This window comes from Caenorhabditis remanei, chromosome II, assembly GCF_010183535.1.
Source record: "Caenorhabditis remanei strain PX506 chromosome II, whole genome shotgun sequence".
Taxonomy (NCBI): Eukaryota; Metazoa; Nematoda; class Chromadorea; order Rhabditida; family Rhabditidae; genus Caenorhabditis; species Caenorhabditis remanei.
The window spans coordinates 10,016,544-10,036,132 of record NC_071329.1 but is presented as its reverse complement, the minus strand read 5'-3'; the positions used below and the strand labels follow the sequence as shown (position 1 = coordinate 10,036,132).

At 38.6% G+C, this 19,589-nt stretch overlaps 8 protein-coding genes across 8 annotated transcripts; 3 read left to right on the top strand and 5 right to left on the bottom strand.

The window, feature by feature from the left end:
* Nucleotides 1-47: 47 nt before the first annotated feature.
* Nucleotides 48-418, bottom strand: GCK72_005734 (uncharacterized protein; the record flags this gene model as incomplete). Its single annotated transcript, XM_003102496.2, has 2 exons — nucleotides 48-209; nucleotides 305-418. 2 exons carry the CDS (start codon nucleotides 416-418, stop codon nucleotides 48-50), a joined length of 276 nt encoding a protein of 91 aa, XP_003102544.1.
* Nucleotides 419-673: 255 nt separating this feature from the next.
* GCK72_005733 (uncharacterized protein) lies at nucleotides 674-3,284 on the top strand (the record flags this gene model as incomplete). Its single annotated transcript, XM_053725315.1, has 10 exons — nucleotides 674-737; nucleotides 783-833; nucleotides 881-987; nucleotides 1,035-1,158; nucleotides 1,234-1,402; nucleotides 1,455-1,549; nucleotides 1,596-1,814; nucleotides 1,864-2,905; nucleotides 2,954-3,019; nucleotides 3,065-3,284. The coding sequence occupies 10 exons, from the start codon at nucleotides 674-676 to the stop codon at nucleotides 3,282-3,284; spliced, it is 2,157 nt and encodes a 718-aa protein (XP_053589509.1).
* Nucleotides 3,285-3,796: 512 nt separating this feature from the next.
* Nucleotides 3,797-6,761, bottom strand: GCK72_005732 (uncharacterized protein; the record flags this gene model as incomplete). The annotated part of the gene is made up of 7 exons (XM_003102420.2): nucleotides 3,797-3,851; nucleotides 3,901-4,064; nucleotides 4,117-4,299; nucleotides 4,345-4,897; nucleotides 4,944-6,379; nucleotides 6,425-6,625; nucleotides 6,669-6,761. The coding sequence occupies 7 exons, from the start codon at nucleotides 6,759-6,761 to the stop codon at nucleotides 3,797-3,799; spliced, it is 2,685 nt and encodes an 894-aa protein (XP_003102468.2).
* Nucleotides 6,762-7,233: 472 nt separating this feature from the next.
* On the bottom strand, nucleotides 7,234-8,810 carry GCK72_005731 (uncharacterized protein; the record flags this gene model as incomplete). The annotated part of the gene is made up of 7 exons (XM_003102397.2): nucleotides 7,234-7,252; nucleotides 7,391-7,528; nucleotides 7,581-7,843; nucleotides 7,890-7,994; nucleotides 8,046-8,198; nucleotides 8,250-8,342; nucleotides 8,727-8,810. 7 exons carry the CDS (start codon nucleotides 8,808-8,810, stop codon nucleotides 7,234-7,236), a joined length of 855 nt encoding a protein of 284 aa, XP_003102445.2.
* A 309-nt stretch (nucleotides 8,811-9,119) lies between these two features.
* On the bottom strand, nucleotides 9,120-10,120 carry GCK72_005730 (uncharacterized protein; the record flags this gene model as incomplete). The annotated part of the gene is made up of 5 exons (XM_053725314.1): nucleotides 9,120-9,231; nucleotides 9,277-9,552; nucleotides 9,600-9,729; nucleotides 9,780-9,917; nucleotides 9,970-10,120. The coding sequence occupies 5 exons, from the start codon at nucleotides 10,118-10,120 to the stop codon at nucleotides 9,120-9,122; spliced, it is 807 nt and encodes a 268-aa protein (XP_053589508.1).
* A 593-nt stretch (nucleotides 10,121-10,713) lies between these two features.
* On the top strand, nucleotides 10,714-11,035 carry GCK72_005729 (uncharacterized protein; the record flags this gene model as incomplete). The annotated part of the gene is made up of 2 exons (XM_053725313.1): nucleotides 10,714-10,891; nucleotides 10,944-11,035. 2 exons carry the CDS (start codon nucleotides 10,714-10,716, stop codon nucleotides 11,033-11,035), a joined length of 270 nt encoding a protein of 89 aa, XP_053589507.1.
* Nucleotides 11,036-11,078: 43 nt separating this feature from the next.
* GCK72_005728 (uncharacterized protein) lies at nucleotides 11,079-12,080 on the top strand (the record flags this gene model as incomplete). The annotated part of the gene is made up of 6 exons (XM_053725312.1): nucleotides 11,079-11,274; nucleotides 11,322-11,383; nucleotides 11,434-11,556; nucleotides 11,603-11,748; nucleotides 11,798-11,877; nucleotides 11,926-12,080. The coding sequence occupies 6 exons, from the start codon at nucleotides 11,079-11,081 to the stop codon at nucleotides 12,078-12,080; spliced, it is 762 nt and encodes a 253-aa protein (XP_053589506.1).
* A 143-nt stretch (nucleotides 12,081-12,223) lies between these two features.
* GCK72_005727 (uncharacterized protein) lies at nucleotides 12,224-17,998 on the bottom strand (the record flags this gene model as incomplete). Its single annotated transcript, XM_053725311.1, has 12 exons — nucleotides 12,224-12,295; nucleotides 12,343-12,467; nucleotides 12,518-12,701; nucleotides 12,746-13,027; nucleotides 13,074-13,280; nucleotides 13,332-13,407; nucleotides 13,451-13,585; nucleotides 13,637-13,719; nucleotides 13,770-14,057; nucleotides 14,105-14,594; nucleotides 14,660-14,779; nucleotides 17,901-17,998. 12 exons carry the CDS (start codon nucleotides 17,996-17,998, stop codon nucleotides 12,224-12,226), a joined length of 2,160 nt encoding a protein of 719 aa, XP_053589505.1.
* Nucleotides 17,999-19,589: the final 1,591 nt, after the last annotated feature.

The following is a 19,589-nucleotide window of genomic DNA, read 5'->3' as shown; positions in this document are numbered from 1 at the left end:
TGGAGATCAGTTTTATTCAAGGGCAAAATTATAAGTTAGTCAGATGCTTAAACATCATCGAGTGGATTCTTTTCTGGTGGCGGACCACATGGCTGAATCATCCGGTTTATCAAATTGAATCTTGTGCGTGCACGGCTTTCGTTCTCCACAACTGCGATGTATGTGTTCATTCCGGGATGCGACATTTGGAAAGCTCGAGTGTCACGATGCTGGAAATAATTAAATAAAAATCCAAAAATAGTTGCAATGCATTTCTAGTAGTTTCTATTGCGTTTATGTGCTAAATTCCGGCATAAAATCTTACTTGATTTACTACCCATTCGTGTCTGTTCATGTCGGCGTGGCCTGTACCGGTATACTTAGATTGGAGATGCTCCAATTGGGCGAGCACGTGGAATCGTTCTCCGGGAAGAGCCATTTTCTGATAAAAATTATATAAATAGATAAATAGAAACGTTTGAAAAAAATGACGGTATCCAGGAATTCTAAAATCTATTGACATCTTGGAGTTGGGTTTCACTTCTAATGATTGCTCGTCATGTCTTGGGCACTGGGAAGTAGTGGTGTTTGCGGACTTGCATACCGTATCGTCCTCGAAAATTATTTTTTTGTGAGATAAATTTGGTATTTTAGAAAGCATAAGACAATCTTCAAAAGTTTTTCAGTTTTTATCATGAGCGACCATAAGGAAAGCTCACACGATGAAGGTGAATTATCTGATGAAAGTCATAAAAGAAGTGAGTAATTTTGTTTACTGAACATCTTTGAACATGCAATTTCAGGTAATCGTGCATCAAGTTCAGAAGAAGCCAAATCTACCAGCTCAAGCAAAGGTAATGTATACTGAGATCCAAAGTTTTATTTACCAGTTTAGGTCTAGAATCAAAAATGCGCGAGAGTATCCTCAGCCGATTAAGTAAACGAAAACAAAGTGAAAGCGACGACGATACTACTGAGCAACGTTTTTCGATTCAGCCAAAAGATGCGGTATGATTTCATTTCGGTGCTCAATGTTGATTGAATATATATTTCAGCAAAAAGCTAAGGAAGAGAGATACCGAGAAAAAGAACGAGAAAGAAGAAAAGAACGGGAGCACCGAGATGATAGGAGAGGAGAACGTGAAGTTGAAACGAGACAAAAAGATCGAGATTTCAAAGGTATCCTTTTTATATTCATACACAAGCTGACGGAAGTGAATGATATCAATGTTTTGGTAATATGTTGAGTTTTAGGACGACACGAAAAACCTGGAAGAGATGTAAAGAGCCATGAACACAGACACCATCACCATCGTAAACACGAAGGAGATCAGCATAGAAGACCTGAAAGAGATCGGTCTTCCGACAGAGATGCTGATAAGCATAGAAGACGTGAAGACCGCAACAAGGACCGACATAGAAAGTAAACTCAATCATTCACAAAATGTGATTTAATTTTTTGAAAGTTTCTTCAGGTCGAGAACTCCTGATGAAGATCAACTTAAAGGATCTCCTATCAAAAAGCCACGACATACTAATAATCAAGAAGAAGCAAAACTTTTTGATAGAGGTGTGAAATACAGATGTACTATATACTAATAATTGTCAGTTTTCAGTTTTGGATCCGAATTATAAAACAAAAGAAAAAGAGGTTTTGGTAGTGGAAGATGTTGAAATGTCGCCAATTGAGATATTAGAAGAAAAGGATGAGAAGGAAATCGTTGAAGTAATCATAGATTCCCCAGTTGGACCTAAGAAGTATTCAAAATTCGAAAGTGACCCTGAAAGTGATCATGATGAACAAGGAAAAGTTGAATCTGAAAATGATGATGAAGGTATGCTTATCAATAACAGCAAGACTTCTGCTTAAATTTAAGTTTTTAGACGATGATGTGGTCGAAGTTCTTGATGACCCACTGAACTCTGACGACGAAAGCGATGATGATAAATACAACAGAACTCCCGAAGACAGGGAGTGGGAAGATATGACTGAAGCTGAGCAAAGACTACACAGGGAGGCAATGAAGAAACGACATGCTGTTCGGCAAAAAGCACTTATCTCTCAGCTCCCAGTTTTCTATCCTGGGCTTATGGGATGTAGAAATATCGATGAGTATGAATGTGTCAATCGGGTTGACGAAGGAACTTTCGGAGTTGTTTATCGTGGAAAAGATAAACGGACTGACGAGATTGTTGCGTTGAAACGTTTGAAAATGGAGAAAGAAAAGGAGGGATTTCCGATAACTGCTCTCCGCGAAATCAACATGTTACTGAAAGCTGGAAATCATCCGAATATTGTTAACGTGAAGGAAATTCTGCTGGGAAGTAATATGGATAAAATTTATATGGCTATGGAATTTGTGGAGCATGACATGAAAAGCCTTTTGGATACAATGTCTCGTCGAAACAAACGTTTCTCCATAGGGGAGCAAAAGACTTTGATGAGCCAACTTCTCTCTGGAATTGAGCACATGCACCAATTGTGGATTTTACATCGTGATCTTAAAACTTCCAATCTTCTGATGTCTCATACGGGAGTATTGAAAATTGCCGACTTCGGTCTAGCAAGAGAATATGGTGATCCGTTGAGAAAATTCACATCAATAGTGGTGACTCTATGGTATCGTTCGCCCGAACTGCTCCTCGGCACTCGATTGTATTCAACTCCTGTTGATATGTGGTCTGTTGGATGCATTATGGCTGAATTCATATTACTGAAACCGTTGTTCCCTGGTCGTGGGGAACTAGAGCAGATCAAGAAAATTTTTATGGAATTGGGCACACCAACTGAAGCTATATGGCCTGGAGTGACTGAATTGGACGGATGGAAGGCGTTGACTTTTGAGAAGTATCCATATAATCAATTGAGAAAAAAGTTCCTCGCTGGCAGACTTCTCAACGATACAGGTTTCAAACTTCTTAATGGGTAAAGGTTGAAACCAGAATTAGCTATAAAACAATACTATATTTTCAGTTTGTTGACCTTGGATCCAAAAAACAGATTCTCAGCCTCTCAAGCTCTCGATCATGAATGGTTTACGTAAGTTGCATTCTAATGAAGCAAATAATACAAATTGAGTTTCAGAGAAGAGCCGTATCCAGTACCACCAGAAGAATTTCCAACGTTCCCCGCAAAAAGTGAGCAGAACAAAGCTCCACCCCCAGCAGCCAAACCGAAGCAGCCAGAAAATCGTATGGCGCACGTCGATCCTGAAACTGCAAAACTTTTGAAACAATTTGAAGTTCGACCGGAACAAGTGAAACCTGGGGGATTTTCTCTGAAGTTCGATCCAACAAGATTTTGATCTCTAGTTACTGTCCAATTCGTTCCATCTACCATTAATAAATAAAACAATATTTATACAATCGAAAACGTGTTTCAGTCCGTGATCATAAAACTTTTTATACTCGAAGACCTGAGATGAAACATGTATAAATTGGAACATTTTTTGTTTGCTCACGGGATTTTTGCAACGGGCCAGGCCGACCCGACCCCGGTAAAGTTCACAGCATGTAGTATGAGAAACACTTCCGTAAAACTTTATTTTAATAAATAAATTCTGTAAAATAGTGTTTTTTGTTGTGGAAATGGATCAAGACAAGAACGTTACACCCATACTCGTGATAAATTAATGGAGAAAGGAGAGCAGTAATGGAAGTGGAATGTTTAGAAATTGTAATCGGGGAAAGTTAGAAGGGAAATGTGGAAAGTTGAGAATCACAGTAAAAATCATAAAAGAATCGGAAAAGGTATTTAATAATAGCAGTAAATGCCGTGAATCGTTACATAAAATCTGGATCTCTGTTGTTTAAATGATTAGAAGAGTTTGACAACGATTTCTGAGCGTCCACCGACCATCGTGATTCCCCATCTGAAAAAGATAATTAATAGTTTGCGATCTAGATATCCGGCAATCTCACCTCCACCATCCTACAGCTTGCTCTGGTGTTTGTCTTCTAGATGAAATCATCGCTCTCAGTTGTCTCAACGTCTCGGTTTCCTGGTAGATTCCATGAGCATAATGGGTGGCAACAGACAATTCGAGGTTCTCATGTTTTTCCGGATCCGAGGCAGCTCCGTTTCTCTGAACAGAAGATGAAGTTATATGCTCATTTTTTATTCGATAATCAACTAACATGTTCCAAAAGAATCCAGAATCGGCGAACTCTAGGTGATTCGTATCCATAAGTCATAAAGACGAAATAAGTCTGTCTACGTCCAAACTCCTCGATATCAATATCTGTGAACGACCAGGAGAGAAGATCGTAATCATTCAAAGGAGTGACGTGAAGTGACATTTTGTCATAACCACCACGAATCTGAAAATAGTTCTTGTAAATTCTAATAAATTAATCGGGTTTTACCTCGAACGTGAGATTCAAATTGTTTCCAACTACTTGACGCGAAACCATTTGCAAGTCAATAGGGTATGGAAGTACAACTGGAGATGGAACAGGAACCCACAGCGATTGTTCAGGTGGAAATAGCTCATGAATGGCAGTATAATATGGCATACGACAGTATTCGTCAGCGACACCTGTGCAGTTAGGGGCAGAACTTCCTTGCAAGAATGAATGAGATGGCAGATCTGATGCACCACGGTAATCAAGTGAATGGACAAATAGAGCATTGTCTTTTTGAATGAGATGACCTTCGAAATCGTAAATAGTCCTGTTGGCATGAAGCGCAATAATGCGTCGAAGACGGGGATTTTCATGAGAGTACTCGTATGGATATCCGACTTTTGTGGTCATCAAAACGAGAATGAAGAGTGCGAAAATGGCAAACAGGACTCTGATGATGTAGTTCATTCGGCGGGAAATGTAGAAAAGATTGTTGACGAACAAAATAAAACTGGATGCAATGACAAGTCCGATAGGACCCATAATGAACTCTGGGTTGATAGCGTTTCCGAGTCTGAAAATAAAGATGTTAACTTCGATATATGAAGTATATATTTTACCTTCCCATAACTGGAACGAAGAAGTCGACACACTGACTGATGGCATAAGCAGCAAACACAAATGTTGGTAAGAAACAGAAGAGTTGTGTGAAGAACAGAATTCGAGGAGTAACACGTCGGATTACTCCGAAGATTCCCAAAGTCCAGATGATTATGTCTTTGAAGACTGGTAGAATGAGATTGTTGAGAACATAGAAAGCGGATGAAAGGTTGTAGAATGTCATCAAGAAGAGGATCGAAGCAAATGAAAGTAGGATAGTGTCGTATTGGACCATTTCAACGTTTCGGATGCGGTTGTTGTCAGCGTAATGAGAATGAACAATGGCTCCAGCAATCAGCATTGGAAGAACATACAGTGCTCCAACGATTTCCGGCATCTTATACCAACACATTACAAGATCAAACTGTACCACAAACGCAATGATGACGAGCATCGTAACAGTCATAGCAATAAGAGCAACAACGTGGTGTTTGAATGCAGCAGTCAGATCTCCGATCGAGTAAACTCCTTTTCTGACTCGAAGGAAGACAAGGAGATATGTGGCGAAACAAGCCAAATAATTGAGGAGTTTTCCAAAGCTCACAGAATAGTAAACAGTAAAGAGTCCGACGACATCATAGAATACCCATCGATTTTCTTCGTCAAATGATGCTGGCTTTTCGAGATATGGCGAAGCGAGAATTGCACGAACAACAGCAAGAACATTCTCTCCAGCTCTTTGAATTGCACCGGCTTCGATGCGCCATTCTTCATCGAATTCAGTGTGATAAAACCATCCGTTCTTTGTATAAGCTATATCGAGTCCGGAGATTCGTCCATAATCGCGGAAAATTCGAAAATCAGTATCTGATGGGATTATTCCTGATTGGAAAATTTCTTGAGCCAACACCGAGCAGAATGGATGGGGAGCATTCTCCAAGTATGTTTGTAACAGCCAGGAGTTTCCTGGTCCAGCCTGGAAGAGGATTTCACGTCCACCCGAACCAGTTCCTTCCAAATTTATGAACGCTCGGATGTCATGTCTCCATGGATGTTGATTGATGAAGCCATGAGCAGCTTGGAGGAAATTTTCTTCAGCTCCATTGAAGAGGAAAACGACGTCATTTTGAAGTTCAGTTTTGGAATGAGCCAAAACTTCGAGAACATCCATTAGAATAGTACAAGCAACTGCGTCATCAGTTGCTCCAGGAGTATCAGGCATTGTATCAAAGTGGCAATTGAGAAGAAGAGAGTTTCCAGACGGCCCTTCCTTTGGTCCGATACGAACAACAATATTCGTGATTTTGTGGTAACAAAGAGTAAATGAACTGAGAAACTTCAGATCAAAACATCCAGATGGTCGTTGAACGTCTGATTCCATGCGATTCACTCCAATATCATTAACAACGCTGTGAACTTTTTCAATACGATCTTGAATCATACCGAACGCTTTTTCCTGAAATAAAATTAAGAAACTAGCAAAAATCATATTTGTTCATACTTCTAAATTAGCCGAGCCACTGGGACGAGGACCGAGAGCAGTTAGTTGTTTCAGCAAGACACGAGCTCTCTGCTCACTGAATTCTTCAAAAGATGATCCGTCTCGAACAGCAGGCATTCTTCGATGCAAAGCAACTACTCCAGCATATACGACAGCAACAGTTAACACGAAGTAAATCCAATGGCGAAACCCAATTGATTCCTTTAAAGAACCAATAAATTTCTGATGAAAACTAAAAACGAACTCTTCCTCTTTTAGTTCTTTGATCATCCTCATGGTCGGATATGTTGCTCGGTTCAGCCCGTAACTCATTCGGTCCTCCACGTCTGCGGATCATGTCCTGAAATAATCGATGTTACGAAAAAAGGAACAATAAAACTGATAAAGAATGATTAGTGATATCGTGAGAAAACGTTTCGTCTGATAAACAAATGGAATGACAGTTTACTGAATGGCGAGAGAATTGCAGAGAAAGGAGACCAATGAGTCAGAGCAGCAGACTACAACATAATAGTTGTAGCCAAATCAAATATTGGTTTGTGCTCGTTTCTCGAATTGCCATTGGTTACTTGTTGACATAGCAACAGATATTCGTGTACTCCAGAAATAACACATACTTTGAGCAAAACAGATTAAAACAATCAAATAGCTTATCAATAATTCATTCCATCGAACCATTATAAGAAAAAAAATATTGAGAGTAATCGTTTTGAAGAGAAAATTGTGGACACAAATATATTGAAATGGTTCTGTTGAAGGCGTCCGATGATGAAAGTAAAAGATTTTGTTACCCAAGGTTAGAAGACAGCTCAGTAGCGACGATCGCGTCTGAAAAAAGAACATAGATTAGAATTGGAAGTTGACCTTCAACGATGCGAATGTAATGATACAAACGGAAAGACTTCACGAACAAGGTCATTATCAATTTTCGAACAAAATATAGCGGTGATGGAAAATTTGAATTACCTGTCACGATTGTCGCGATCATATCTGCGGTCCCTATCATCTCGTCTATACGATCGATCGCGTGACCGACTTCTGTCACGATTGCGACGATCACGATCACGATCGCCTCCTCTGTAATCTCCCCTATCTCGGTCACGTCTGAATTAATTCAATGATTTATAAATTTGCCATACAATTTTAAACTTCTAACCTGCCGTATGTATCTCTTCTTTGATAACCTCTTTGGGACCCCAACTTTTCTTCTCTTTCCTTGCGACGTTCTTCGATGGTTTCTTTCATTTTCAGATAAGTTTCTCTAGTTTCAACCATTCCAATATGCATTTTTCCGTTGTAATGATCCGCTATACGTGACTCGTGGTCGGTGATGTTCAACTGGGCTCCACAGTCTTCACAGACACGCAACTTTGCAGAATTAGATCCTGGTCCAGCAGTCTTAATCTCCGTTTGGCTTTCCTGAAAATGTTTGTTTCCTACTGTTTTTGATTTTATCCTCAGTTACCTCAATTTCATGTATCTTTTCTCTGAGTTCTTCCACATATTTGTGCAGTTTCATCGACTCTTCAATCTTTCCTTCGTTTCCCAACTTTTCGATGTCTTCTACATTCTGAAACCAACGCATATGTTTTTCAGGAAAATATACTTATAATTTCCTTACCTTTGCAATCTTTTCTTCAATCTCTGCTACTTGCTTAGCTTTTGAATCTGCTGCTTGTGATGTCTGGGTTTTCACATCATCTTCTAACTTTTCGCGAACTTTAGCGATTTCAACATCAACGAGACGAACGGCATTCTCAATTATTTCATAAGCCTGAAATGTAAAACCTGACTAGAATTAAGAAAACATAATTTTTCCACTCACGTCAACATCGTAGAAATGATCCCGTTCCTTCTGTGCTCGTTCGTAATCTGCTTTGTGAGCAGGCTCATGAACCTTCCGACAGGAAACGACATTCTGAAAACCCATATGTATGACTGGTAATAGAAAACTCTTCTATGTCCGAGACGGTGCACAAAATCGAAGGAAACACCCACAAAAGTTTTTGTTTTCCAGATGGAACGGAGAAGCTGAACTCACGATTTCATGGCTTCAAAGTCTGAGATGATCTTCGACTTTCGACGCGGCAGCCGAACTATTCAAAAAAGAATGACACTTCGGAATCGAGATGGCAGAGTTAGTTAAAGAGTTGTGTGAAATAAAGAGACATTCAAAACTCACAAATCAACCTTGTTTTCCCGACGGATTTATGAAACGCTCGCAGCACTGGGCACCTAACATTTCAGTGGTTTTCTTTTTTCAAAAGTTTAAAGATGTCGTCGGAAACCCGACTGAACTCACCTGTAGACGACTGTCAGGGACCATATCATGCGGACAGATACCCAACAAAAAAGCACGGCAGACACTATGATGGTCAAACGGCATGGATGGTTTCTCTGAAATAAATAGCTAATTTTTCTTCCAGTCAGCTTATTACCTTTGTGGTCGACATGCTGACTTCCCATCAGCTGGGCGATCATATCTCGCATTTGATCAGTCATAGCTGGAAAATAGATTTTGTCTATTTCTTATTGATAGATAACAGAAATAATAGTTTCGTTAGAAAAGAAGTAGAAAGAACAGAAATAACTGTTATGTAACGAACAGAGAAAACAAGTTCAAGTCATTTAAAATCTTTACTAAATCGACAATTTATCTAATTAAGAAAACCAGACATTTCAAGTATACATTAAATTATTTCTTTGCGTTTTTGGCCTGATTCTCCAAGAGTCTTTTCCGTAGGAGACGACCGTACTGAGTTCCTAGCCAAGCGAGAATCACCACTCCAATCAGTAATTCAACCACTCTGAAAAAAATCAACAGAAATTTTCTTTTTAAAATGAAAACATACTTGAGGGTGGTCATTCCTTGATATAGGTCGATTTGTACTCCTTGTGCAAGTCCGATTCCTATTTCCGCTTCAGCTTTTCGAATATCAGCCCAAAATTGCTGAGCATTCTGTGGATATTCGACAACTACAGATTGATCTGACGCTGGTTTTCCGTCGATCACAGCTCCAGGATGCAAAATCGCAATAGCACGGGTGTTTCCGGGAACGAAAACGATTCGCTTCACTTCTCCGTGCTTCAAGTAATTGTCGACAAATGTTTTCATTGGAATGCCGGGTCTGAAAACGTTTTTTGAATACCAACAGGTAAAGCTAATATTACCAACCTGGTAAAGTCTTCACTTGCTAATCCGTCCGTAGAATTTCGATCGCCAGTAAACATTTGTGATAACATTATAAACGAAGTGACAAAAGAAAGACCCGCTACAGCAAGGACATACATCCTCAATTTTCTGACTGAAACAATACTATATTAGTATGCGTGTAGTAACATATTTCTTACTTACTGGTAGCGGGATCGATTTTTTTCGGCCCTTCTTGCTGTTCGCTCGATTTTTCCTCTAAATTCGATTGATTTCCATCATTTTCTTCTTGGGGTTTCCCTTGTTTTTCATCTGGATAACGGGCACGAACCAGTTGTACATCTGAAATTTAAATATTACTCTTTTTAGAAAAATATTCAACGACAAAACATACCAGTCACGTGTAGCATTCGCTTCTGAAGGAAAAGTGCAGAGTTTTTCTGCGGAATAAATGCATTCTCGTAACTTGTCGTAGCATAAACCGAACATCTATGTCCAAAGCAACAAGCGAGTCGATGCGTTGAGAAAGTTAATTGAGAACGCATTTTCGGGTCGAAAAAAGCAAAAGGGAGGGGCGAGGGGAAACGCAATCGGGGCACGCTCCTTTCGCAGTTTTGCCGCACACACTTCTAGTTTTTGCTATTTTACTGCGGAACACTTCTTTTGGTACTGTAAAAACAGTAAAACTCTAGAAAGTAATAGTGTTGAAAAGTGCTTCAAAAACATGTTAGTCAGTCAGTCAATTTTCTGGACAGTGTTCGGTTCCTTTTCGAGGATCGGGCCAAGAAAAGTTGAACCGTGGAGGGCACTTAAATTATGCATCCTGTTGAGAAGACATTTGCAATTCACTCGAAATGAGTACTTAATTAGATGTTTCTGTGATTTCTCGAAAGTTCAGCTGCTCAACAACTATGCACCCTGTCATAGAATTCCAATCCATCATACGAAATTGCTAGTTGTTGCTCACAAGTTGCTCACAAGTTTCTCACCTGTTTTCTTTCTTTTTTCAAAAAAACATTTGATCATTTCTATTCACGAAATCCCTCCTGGAATGAATTTACCTTTTTCGCCAGTGCACAAATGCCCTCCCGAAATATCTTTTCATTGTCAGTGGATGTTCTATTTCATTCACTTCGAAATGCTCGCAATGGTCATCGAGATTCCTTCCTTCTTGCTGGTAATATACGCAACGATCAAGAGTCCGTTTCATTATAATTTGACATTCATCGGTCTTTTTATGCTTTCGGGTTACTATGTCTTCTTAGTTGGTCGATTCATCACTTGTCTCTATGAAATTGGAGTACTAGCATTGACAGGTATGACTTCTGTGAAGAGGAAATACATTTATCTATTTTACTATTATTTTAGATGAAAATGAAGAGAATGAAGTTTATCCAATGTCCCTCGTCATTGGTTCTCTGATGCAGTTCTTTTATATGGGATGTGCTTGTGGAATGTAATATCACGGGTGTATGAAAGGGGTTCCTAACATTTAGAGATTACATGACACTCTCATTGATCTCGATTCTTTCCAAACAAGACGTGACTAATTACAGAAGTCTCGCAGTTGCATTTGAAAGATTCTTTGCAACATACTACGTGGATACATATGAAACTAAAAAACGTAAATGGATATCTGTACTGGTATGCTCTGAACTCACAGTTGCATGTGGTGTATCTGCAATTATTATGCTCTTTGGTACTTGGAAACCACTCAAAAAGTTTCCAGGAAACTTTAATTTTCAGATTTGCTTCCAATTTCAGTCATGGCGTTTCTTGGAGTTTTTATCAGCTGTGCGTCGTTTTTTGTGAGGATCAAAATGGTGGTCATAAATGAACCATAATTTCAAATTTTCAGTTCTATCTCGTTTTATTCATTATGAACAAGCGACGTCTTCAAACTATTCAGCAGGAAAGAGTTGATGACATGTATACATTGAGTGTCCGTTTTCAGCTATCTGAAAACTTGAGAGTGATGACTGTGAATAAAATGTCAGTGTTTTCTTTATGCAGAATCTCGTTTTCAGCTGCTTCGAAACGTTGTCATCTTCTCTGGAGTCAACAACTTTATAATGGCTATAATTCTTACTTTATACATGTCAAAATCGTTCAAAACAGCGTATCCAGTAACCTGTCTCTATCTACATTTTGCATTCAACTTCTGCGTGATAATGTATTCTATAACTACCGTAATCTTTCTATTAACCTCTTTGAATTTCCAGTTACTCATTTCTGATGCTCATAATAATGGTATTCAGTGTGAAACAATATCGAGTTTATTTCTTCTCTCTTCGCTTCGTTCGTAAGTTCAAACTATTCAATCTATTTATTTCGATTTCTGATTTTTCAGGTGTCACTTTGTATCCTCTAGTCGGCAGATGCTTTCAAAATGAGTTCTCAATGCCTCATGTACAGGAATTGTCAATTAGAGATGAAACTGATAGCTATTTTACCAATTTGTCTACTCAATGGGATGAAAAATTCGAGAGATTCAATAGATCATAACCACCATAAATAAACGATTTATACACACAAAATAATCTCGTTGGTTGTCAGTTTTTTGGCCATTCAGAACAGAGAGAAAATAGAAGATTTGGATGAGAAAAATTAACTTGAAATGATAGAAAAATAGAGAAAGAAATAGATTACTATAGAGAAGAGTCTTGTGTAGATCCACCACTTGATTCCAATGTACTCAATTCAACACGCGGGAATTTCATCTGAACTTGAAATCAACTTCAAAAGAAATGTTTTGCTTTGGACAAACCCGTGCCAATCCTCTCTCTTTTAGTCGTCTTTGATATTGTTCTCTACTAGTTTGAAGCACCGAATGACATCTTTCTGGGACTCTGACTGTTAGACTTCCACGCATTGTTTCAATATCAAGATATTCTGAAAAATATGAATTGAGAAATCCGTGTTTAGAAATTTGATGATCTTACGAGTATCACTTCCTCTTCTATCTTGTCTTGGACGAGGTGAAAGATCCGGAGGAAGAATCAAATTGGGCATCAAACTTGGAATTTCAATTCCAACGTGTCGATTGTCTTTTGTTAATTCAAAATCGAATTCAGTTGGTTTATCAGGAATCAAAGAGGAACTGTGGAATAGTGGAGATCGACAAACCTAGAACTTGGAGTAGAAATATTATGTTTTTTGAGTTTTAATACCTGAATAGGTGGTTTCGCAGCAATGTTCGCATTATGCATATACTGGACCATGTGATGAGGAACATTGCGGAGCGCGGTTTCAGCTATTCTTGACTTATTGAGCCAAGGAGCTTCTGCTCCGTTGAGCAAAGATTTCAAATGAATAAATTGAACAACATCTCGTCGACCATCCTTTCGTTTTGAGCAGAGTTTTTGCAAAGGAGTGAAGTCAAAATCACCCATTCCGATGATCAGAATAGATAATGGAGCATCTGATGCAGAGTTCAATGCTTGTTGAATTTCCTTAAAATAAAAGAGCTCTATCGGAAGGAGTATTTGAATCACTCACTTTTAAGTCAGTGACTTCTCCTCTTGTAAATAATGCAAGCACGTGATAATGAAGTCCACGGAATCCTGATCGATGTGACATTCTCGTTACATAATTTATCACAGGAGACAGTTTAGATTCTTTCAATGGAGTCACCATGGATTGAGTCTTCCGATATGCTTCCATCACACCATCCAATCCACGACAAATCGGATCCATTGAAAAATTCTGAAAGGTAATGGAAATCGTATTTCAGTCTGTTACAGTGACTCATCTCACCAAAAAGAATTCATTAGATTCATGAAAAGTTGGTGGGATTTTGGCTCCTATTCCAAAAGCAGCAAAAAGACGATTCCTGAAAACTTGACTGATTAATTAAATGGAACCTAATAACATACGGTGTATAATCTCTGATAATAGATCCAATTGCTCTAATTGCCATATGTAATTCCCCGTCAAATCTTCTTTGATCCAACTCATGAACTGGTTCTGGAGTAGAGAAGTCAACTCCAATTTCGAAATGAAGTTGAGTTCTAAAGATTGAAACTCGTCTCGTGCTGTTTTCAAATGTGTTCATCACTCACCCACTGACAATATAATCCAGAAAAGAGTAAAAAGAGACGTCTGTGAATTTGACAAGTTCCATTTTTCCACTGTTCTCGTAACTCTGTATAACTTTTTTGTTGCTACTACTAGATTAAAAAACAAGAGAATCACCTTTTTCTGTGCTTTCTTCACATCATTGATGACACTATAAACATTATCAGATCCTGGTCCATATTTCATTTTTGCATATGTCGTCAGAAACTTTCCAATATATCCCTCCTTCCCATCGACATCTTTATACATTACCCAAATTTCTAAAAGTCGATTTCTGTTGTCTGCTGCGTCTTGAGTATCCAAACGAAATTCTGCCCATTGAGGATGAGAATGATTCTTCAGAGCTTCACTTTCATAGAGGAAAACCAACGAGTCATCGTCTTTTCCTTCTTCTAAACGGAACACCTGAAAGTTTGAAACTGTTTGAAAGTTCAAAGCGAAAATAAACGAACTCTGAAGAAAACAGCAGTTTCATCCCACAAAAAGTCTTTACGATCCAATGATTTTCCATGGAATTGAACAACAATTGGTTGTTCTTTTTCAGGCATTTCAGCTGATACAATTATTCCTCCCAAATATTCATCAGATTGTCGTAGAGTTCCAGACAATGCTGTTGCAATATTTCCAGTTTTCTGAAGTTGTCGACGAAGTTGTAATCCGAAAGATCCGATCAGTTCATCCACTTTGAAGATAGATGTCGCGAGAATATCACTGCTTGAACTCGACGGTTTATTCCGATCATAACACCGAGAGAATACTGCTTTGACCAATTGAGTCTTTTCGAATACATACTGATAACTGAACTTCTCCGGGAAAACAATATTTCGAGAAAAACGAACTGGAGAGCTTGTTCCAACTTTACTCCAATTTTCTTCAGATTCTGTTTCGTTTTCGTAAAGTTCACAAATTATTTCTTTGGCAGTTTCAGTCGTCGCGAAATCACTATAAAATATGTGTTTTTCAAGCTAAAGCTATTGCGCTTGAATAAAATAATTGGAAAAACTCACTGTATTGTGATGGAGATTTCAATGGTGTTCGACATGTTGACTCCGTGTTTTGATCCAATGCAGCTGGGCGCCACACTGATTCGTGGTGAGACCCGAACACCGGCAATCGACTGCGATCTTCTGAAAAATAAACGAGATTTGGATGGTCAGGGGGAGGATATTCTCAAGGGAGTGATTCTTTTTCTGTTTTAGCTCAGTAGGAGTGAGAAAAGAGACACTAAACGAGGAAAGGAAAACAAGAGTGACGTGGCAAAGGATGATTCCCACAAAAGTCGTTGTCTAGAATACATGTGACAAAACCATTTCATCAGTATCTACATGAAAGTAAGAGAAAAAGAGAAGGAAGAAGCACAATACAATGAGATTTGGCACGGCCGGAGAGAGAAAACGAAAAAATAGAAGAGGAACATGTGACTGACCTTTTTAAGAAAACTCACTTCACAATGTACCTTCACATACTTTTTGACAAAAGATGAAGTGAATATTTTGAGAGAAAATGAGAGAGAGAGAGAGAGAGAGAGAGAGAGAGAGAGAGAGAGAGAGAGAGAGAGAGAGAGAGAGAGAGAGAAAGAGAGCAGACATTGAGAATCGGAGGATAGATGACCGAAAGGTGTCAGTTTTCACAATAAAAGTGAACAAATGGCACGTAGAAAAATAGAGTTCGAAAGAGCGTCACAGTTCGACTGATCCGCTTTGTAATAATTTGATTTTGCATAGTTAGAGTTAGAAATCACACTGAATTTTGAGTATTTGAGTTGAACAATAACAGCTTTGTTCTACATTTGTTTCTTCATCCGCTCTTGCCACGGGATATAGCTGAAAAAACACAAGGAAGACAGATCTGGATTGTTTCATTGCGTTCATTCGAATACTCTCAACGAGAGGAAACTCTGAGAATTTCACTAATCCGTTGAACTTGGAATAAACTCAAGATAGAAAAAGAGAAAAAGAGGGAGAAAGAAGGCTTTCAGTTATCTCCTTTTTATATGTGTGAGCAGTTCAGAAATGTTGTTTCTATACACGTGTGCGTGAAAGTGTAATTGAAATGGCAACAAAAAGAAGACGACACGAGAGAAGAGGTCCTTTTGCCTCTGCGTTGCTTCTTATTCTTCTGTCCTTCAGTCCTTCTTTTACTTCTTCTTTTTTCTTCTTCTTTCAACTATCCTCTTCTTCATCTTCTTCTTCTGTTGCATCCAAGAGAATGTCAAAAATAGATTTAGATAGACATAAAAAGACTCTCTACCTTCCTTCTTTTTCCTTTTTGATATAAGAAAAAGGATCATGAAGCAAACGTAAAGAGAAGATGCTCTTTTCAGCGATGACGATAACAAGAACAGATTCAGATGAAGAAAACGAAGAGAAAAGGAAAGCCATTTCACAGAAGGGATGCAAGAAATTCAAGGCTCGTCTTCTCCTTTCCTCTCTCATTCTCTCTTTTTCCTTTTCTTGTCGTCCCATTTCCGCCGCCTGTCGAAGATTGAATTTCGTAAAAGACATGGAAAACTAAAAAGGAAGATTGAAAGAAGAAAAAGAAGGTGTCGGCTTTTTCTGAAGAGCTGTCCAAACAGATGAATTCTCATATCTTTTTGAAAGTATTCATAGAAACTCAATCAGAAATTGAGACATCTTCCCCTTGAAGTGGAACAGTTCCTTTTCTCAAAAGAATAGAGCAAATAACTAAGGAAAAAACTAGAGTACTTCAGCAGCATTGTTGCATATATAACTATCCTTTCCATTGTTTGTACTTTAAACATTTTTTTGTTTTTATGGGAACCGAAAATACTAGAAAAGGAACTGAATCTTTGTTTTCTAAAGAGCTTTGAGAAAATTAGAGAGATCTAGAAAAATCAGATGAAAATCAGAGACAAAGAAATTCCAAAATAGAGGGATCTAACTGAAAAGAGGAAATGTTCACCTGGCATACATAAACAGAAGCACTTCAAAAAAAGGAGAAACATATAGAGACCTACAGTATCCTTTTCCACCCAACTCACCCATTTCCAACAGCCAATGGTTTTAGTTGAAGTCTCGGAACCATCATGTTTTTGTTTTGTTTGTATATATGTTAGGAAACCAGAAACTTTCGAAAAATAAGTATCAGCGGTGGCGACGGGAAAACATAAAAGTTGGTTGGCGAGTGGTTAGCATGTAAGTTTGCCGGAGCTGAGTGTGTGCTCCAGGCGAGTATGTGAGTGTGCAATTCAAGCGATTAGCAATTCAGTCGAGAGTTCCGGAGGAGTGCAATCCCGGGCACCCGAATGCCTGATGACGTTACAAGGAGGAATCTTCAGATGTTGTTCAGGATGACTAATAGGTAGACAGTGGAAGGGAAGAGGAATGTGTGAATAACCGAGAAGTTCGGGTTCGGAGTAAACCAGTTCAGTGACCACACCTTCCTCGATTATTGTTTATTCTAGAGACCCGTCGTTGAGCAGGACGACCGACAGAAGGAGGGCTCGTGCGAGAAGAAACACTGAGGCGGAATAATTGGGCACCGTGGAGCAACGGGTGGACGAAGAAGAAGAAGACGAAGAACCAAACAAAAAAGGACAATCGGAGGAGGAAATAGGAAAGATCATAAAAAGAGCATCACGATGGTCGAAGGATTTTGTAGGTTTTACGTTTTTGGATGATAATGGGGGTGACCCAATAGTCAACATATGTTTAAAGTGTAACCTGTATTTACAATCAAACTTCTTGGTGGTTATCGATTCGTAGTCATCTATTCCACTCTACAGAGGAGAAAGAATAAGTTTCATAACTGCTGAATTCTATTTCGATTCCTGTAGAATCACCTGTTGATGTCTACATCTGAGTCCCTGACAAGAAGTACTTATCTCGCGTGTTTTCATCCAAAAGTTTAAACTTTTTTGAAGGTTTTTGTAAAAGATGCGTCCTTCCATAACGCCCTTCAACCACTTCGTTAGTCACGCCACGATCTACTTCTTAGTCACGCGAGCTGCCACGTCATAAGGGTTGTGTCTCGTGGCCTATTTTATTTTTCAGATTGAGATAAACGTCACATCAGGAATCAGTTTCTCAGATCTCGATTCGTATAGACTTCCCCCGTCACTTTCATTTCCACTCATAAATCTCAAACAATTTCACATCAAAAGACAAACCAGTCATCCGTCAAAACGGAAGGGACCAATAAAATGAAGATTGACAAATTAGATGAATCAAAAGATATTTAGATGTCTAGTCAGATTAAATTGGAAGAGAATCAAAAAAGGAAAATTACCTTTGAGTGAACGGACGGCTGAAGAAATCATGAAGAGCTTTTGTCGATCGACGACGATTTATTCGAGTTGGAGGCAAGGCGATGGCACTGTTTGTCATTGTAACTTCTGAAAAGTTGAAATGAATTAAAATGAAAAAAGGAAGCGAGACAAAGTGAATGAGAAACTCGCAAAAAGAGCAATTATCAACTCAAGAAGAGAAAGAGGAAATCTTCGTGGGAAGCGACTTTCTGTGATCAAGGCGAAATGCTGAAGAAGGTGAAAGAACTGAGTGCAAAGGCAAAAACATAGATTTAAGTTTCATCATTTCGTTCAAAATTTCAGATAATAACAACTTTTAAATGCCAAATTCGTTGACTCTGTCTGGATAGAGTTAGTGGATTCAAATGTCTTGAAAAAACATGAACTGATAGACAAATGCTAATAAAAACTAATAAAACATTCAGGATTAAGGATTAGAAGATGTACGTATACCAAGGGAATTAAACAAAGAATAAAGTGAATATTGCAGCTAACCGAAACGAGAACTGACAGCTGAAGAATGAAACGTCATCTGCTCGGAGGACGTCAGAGAGAATGGGTACAATGCGATTTGAATTCGTTTCGAAACGCTGCTCTTCCAAATTCAATTGTCCACTTTGAAGTGACATTGATAGTTGCCATTTTGGGACATTTTGTATTTTCATCTCCTTCGAAAAGGATCTTTGAGACTTTCTTAGCAACTCAAAGACACACCTATTGAATTATTTAAATGTGTCACTTGTGGAAGTTTGCATTGCAATACAAAGACGACACTAAAAAGAAATAGCATCACTTTTGATCTGTATTTTGATTGCAAAAAAGAGAATCAGACGCCACAGGAATACTGTATTCGATCTGCGTGTTACTGTAAATTTCAAGAATTGTCAGAAGTTATAATTTTCGATATTGTGAGGGTCTCTGTCTATGACTGAAATGAATCAATTCATGAATTCATGAATTCTCCAATATGTTGTGTTTTGATCAGATTCTTCCGAGTTTCTGTTTTCTACTGTAAACCGGAAAAGAGCGGTAAGTGGGTAACAAAACAAACTTCACCCGACGGAAAGCTTGTGAAATTTTCAATCCAAACTAACCGTTCATCACACGAACTGGAGAAATCATAAATGAAAAGCTCACGATATATATCTGCTGCTGACCACCTCGAGAAATGAAAAGAAACCAGACATCCGATAGAATGAGCTGGTGTCCAGAATTTAACTGACTCATCTCAACACTAAACAGCAGATGCTTTTCCCGAAGATATCAGAAAGCTCCAGATGTCGATGGATGGGAACAAGAAACAATTGGGGGGACGTAAGATATAAAAAGAAAAATCAGTTTGGTCAAACAAAACTTGTAAAACTAAAGAGTTGGGGAGGAGTTGACAAGTGCGAGAACAAACAAAGATCAGAAGCCACGAAAGGTTCTCTTCTCTCGGGCACCGGATAATAGATGTGAGGCGGCGGTGAGTTTAATTAATAGTTCTAGATACAGAATGTAATTGTAAGAGAAGAAGAAGAAAAATAAGGTCTCGAGAAGTATACGTATCTAATGTTCATTTATTATTGTTATTGTGTTAAAAATAAGGGAATGACGAAGGAGGTTTGTTGCTGTAGAGTGTTAGAAAATGGAAATATATAGGAGATGAAAATGAGAAAGCGGCAGAAAGG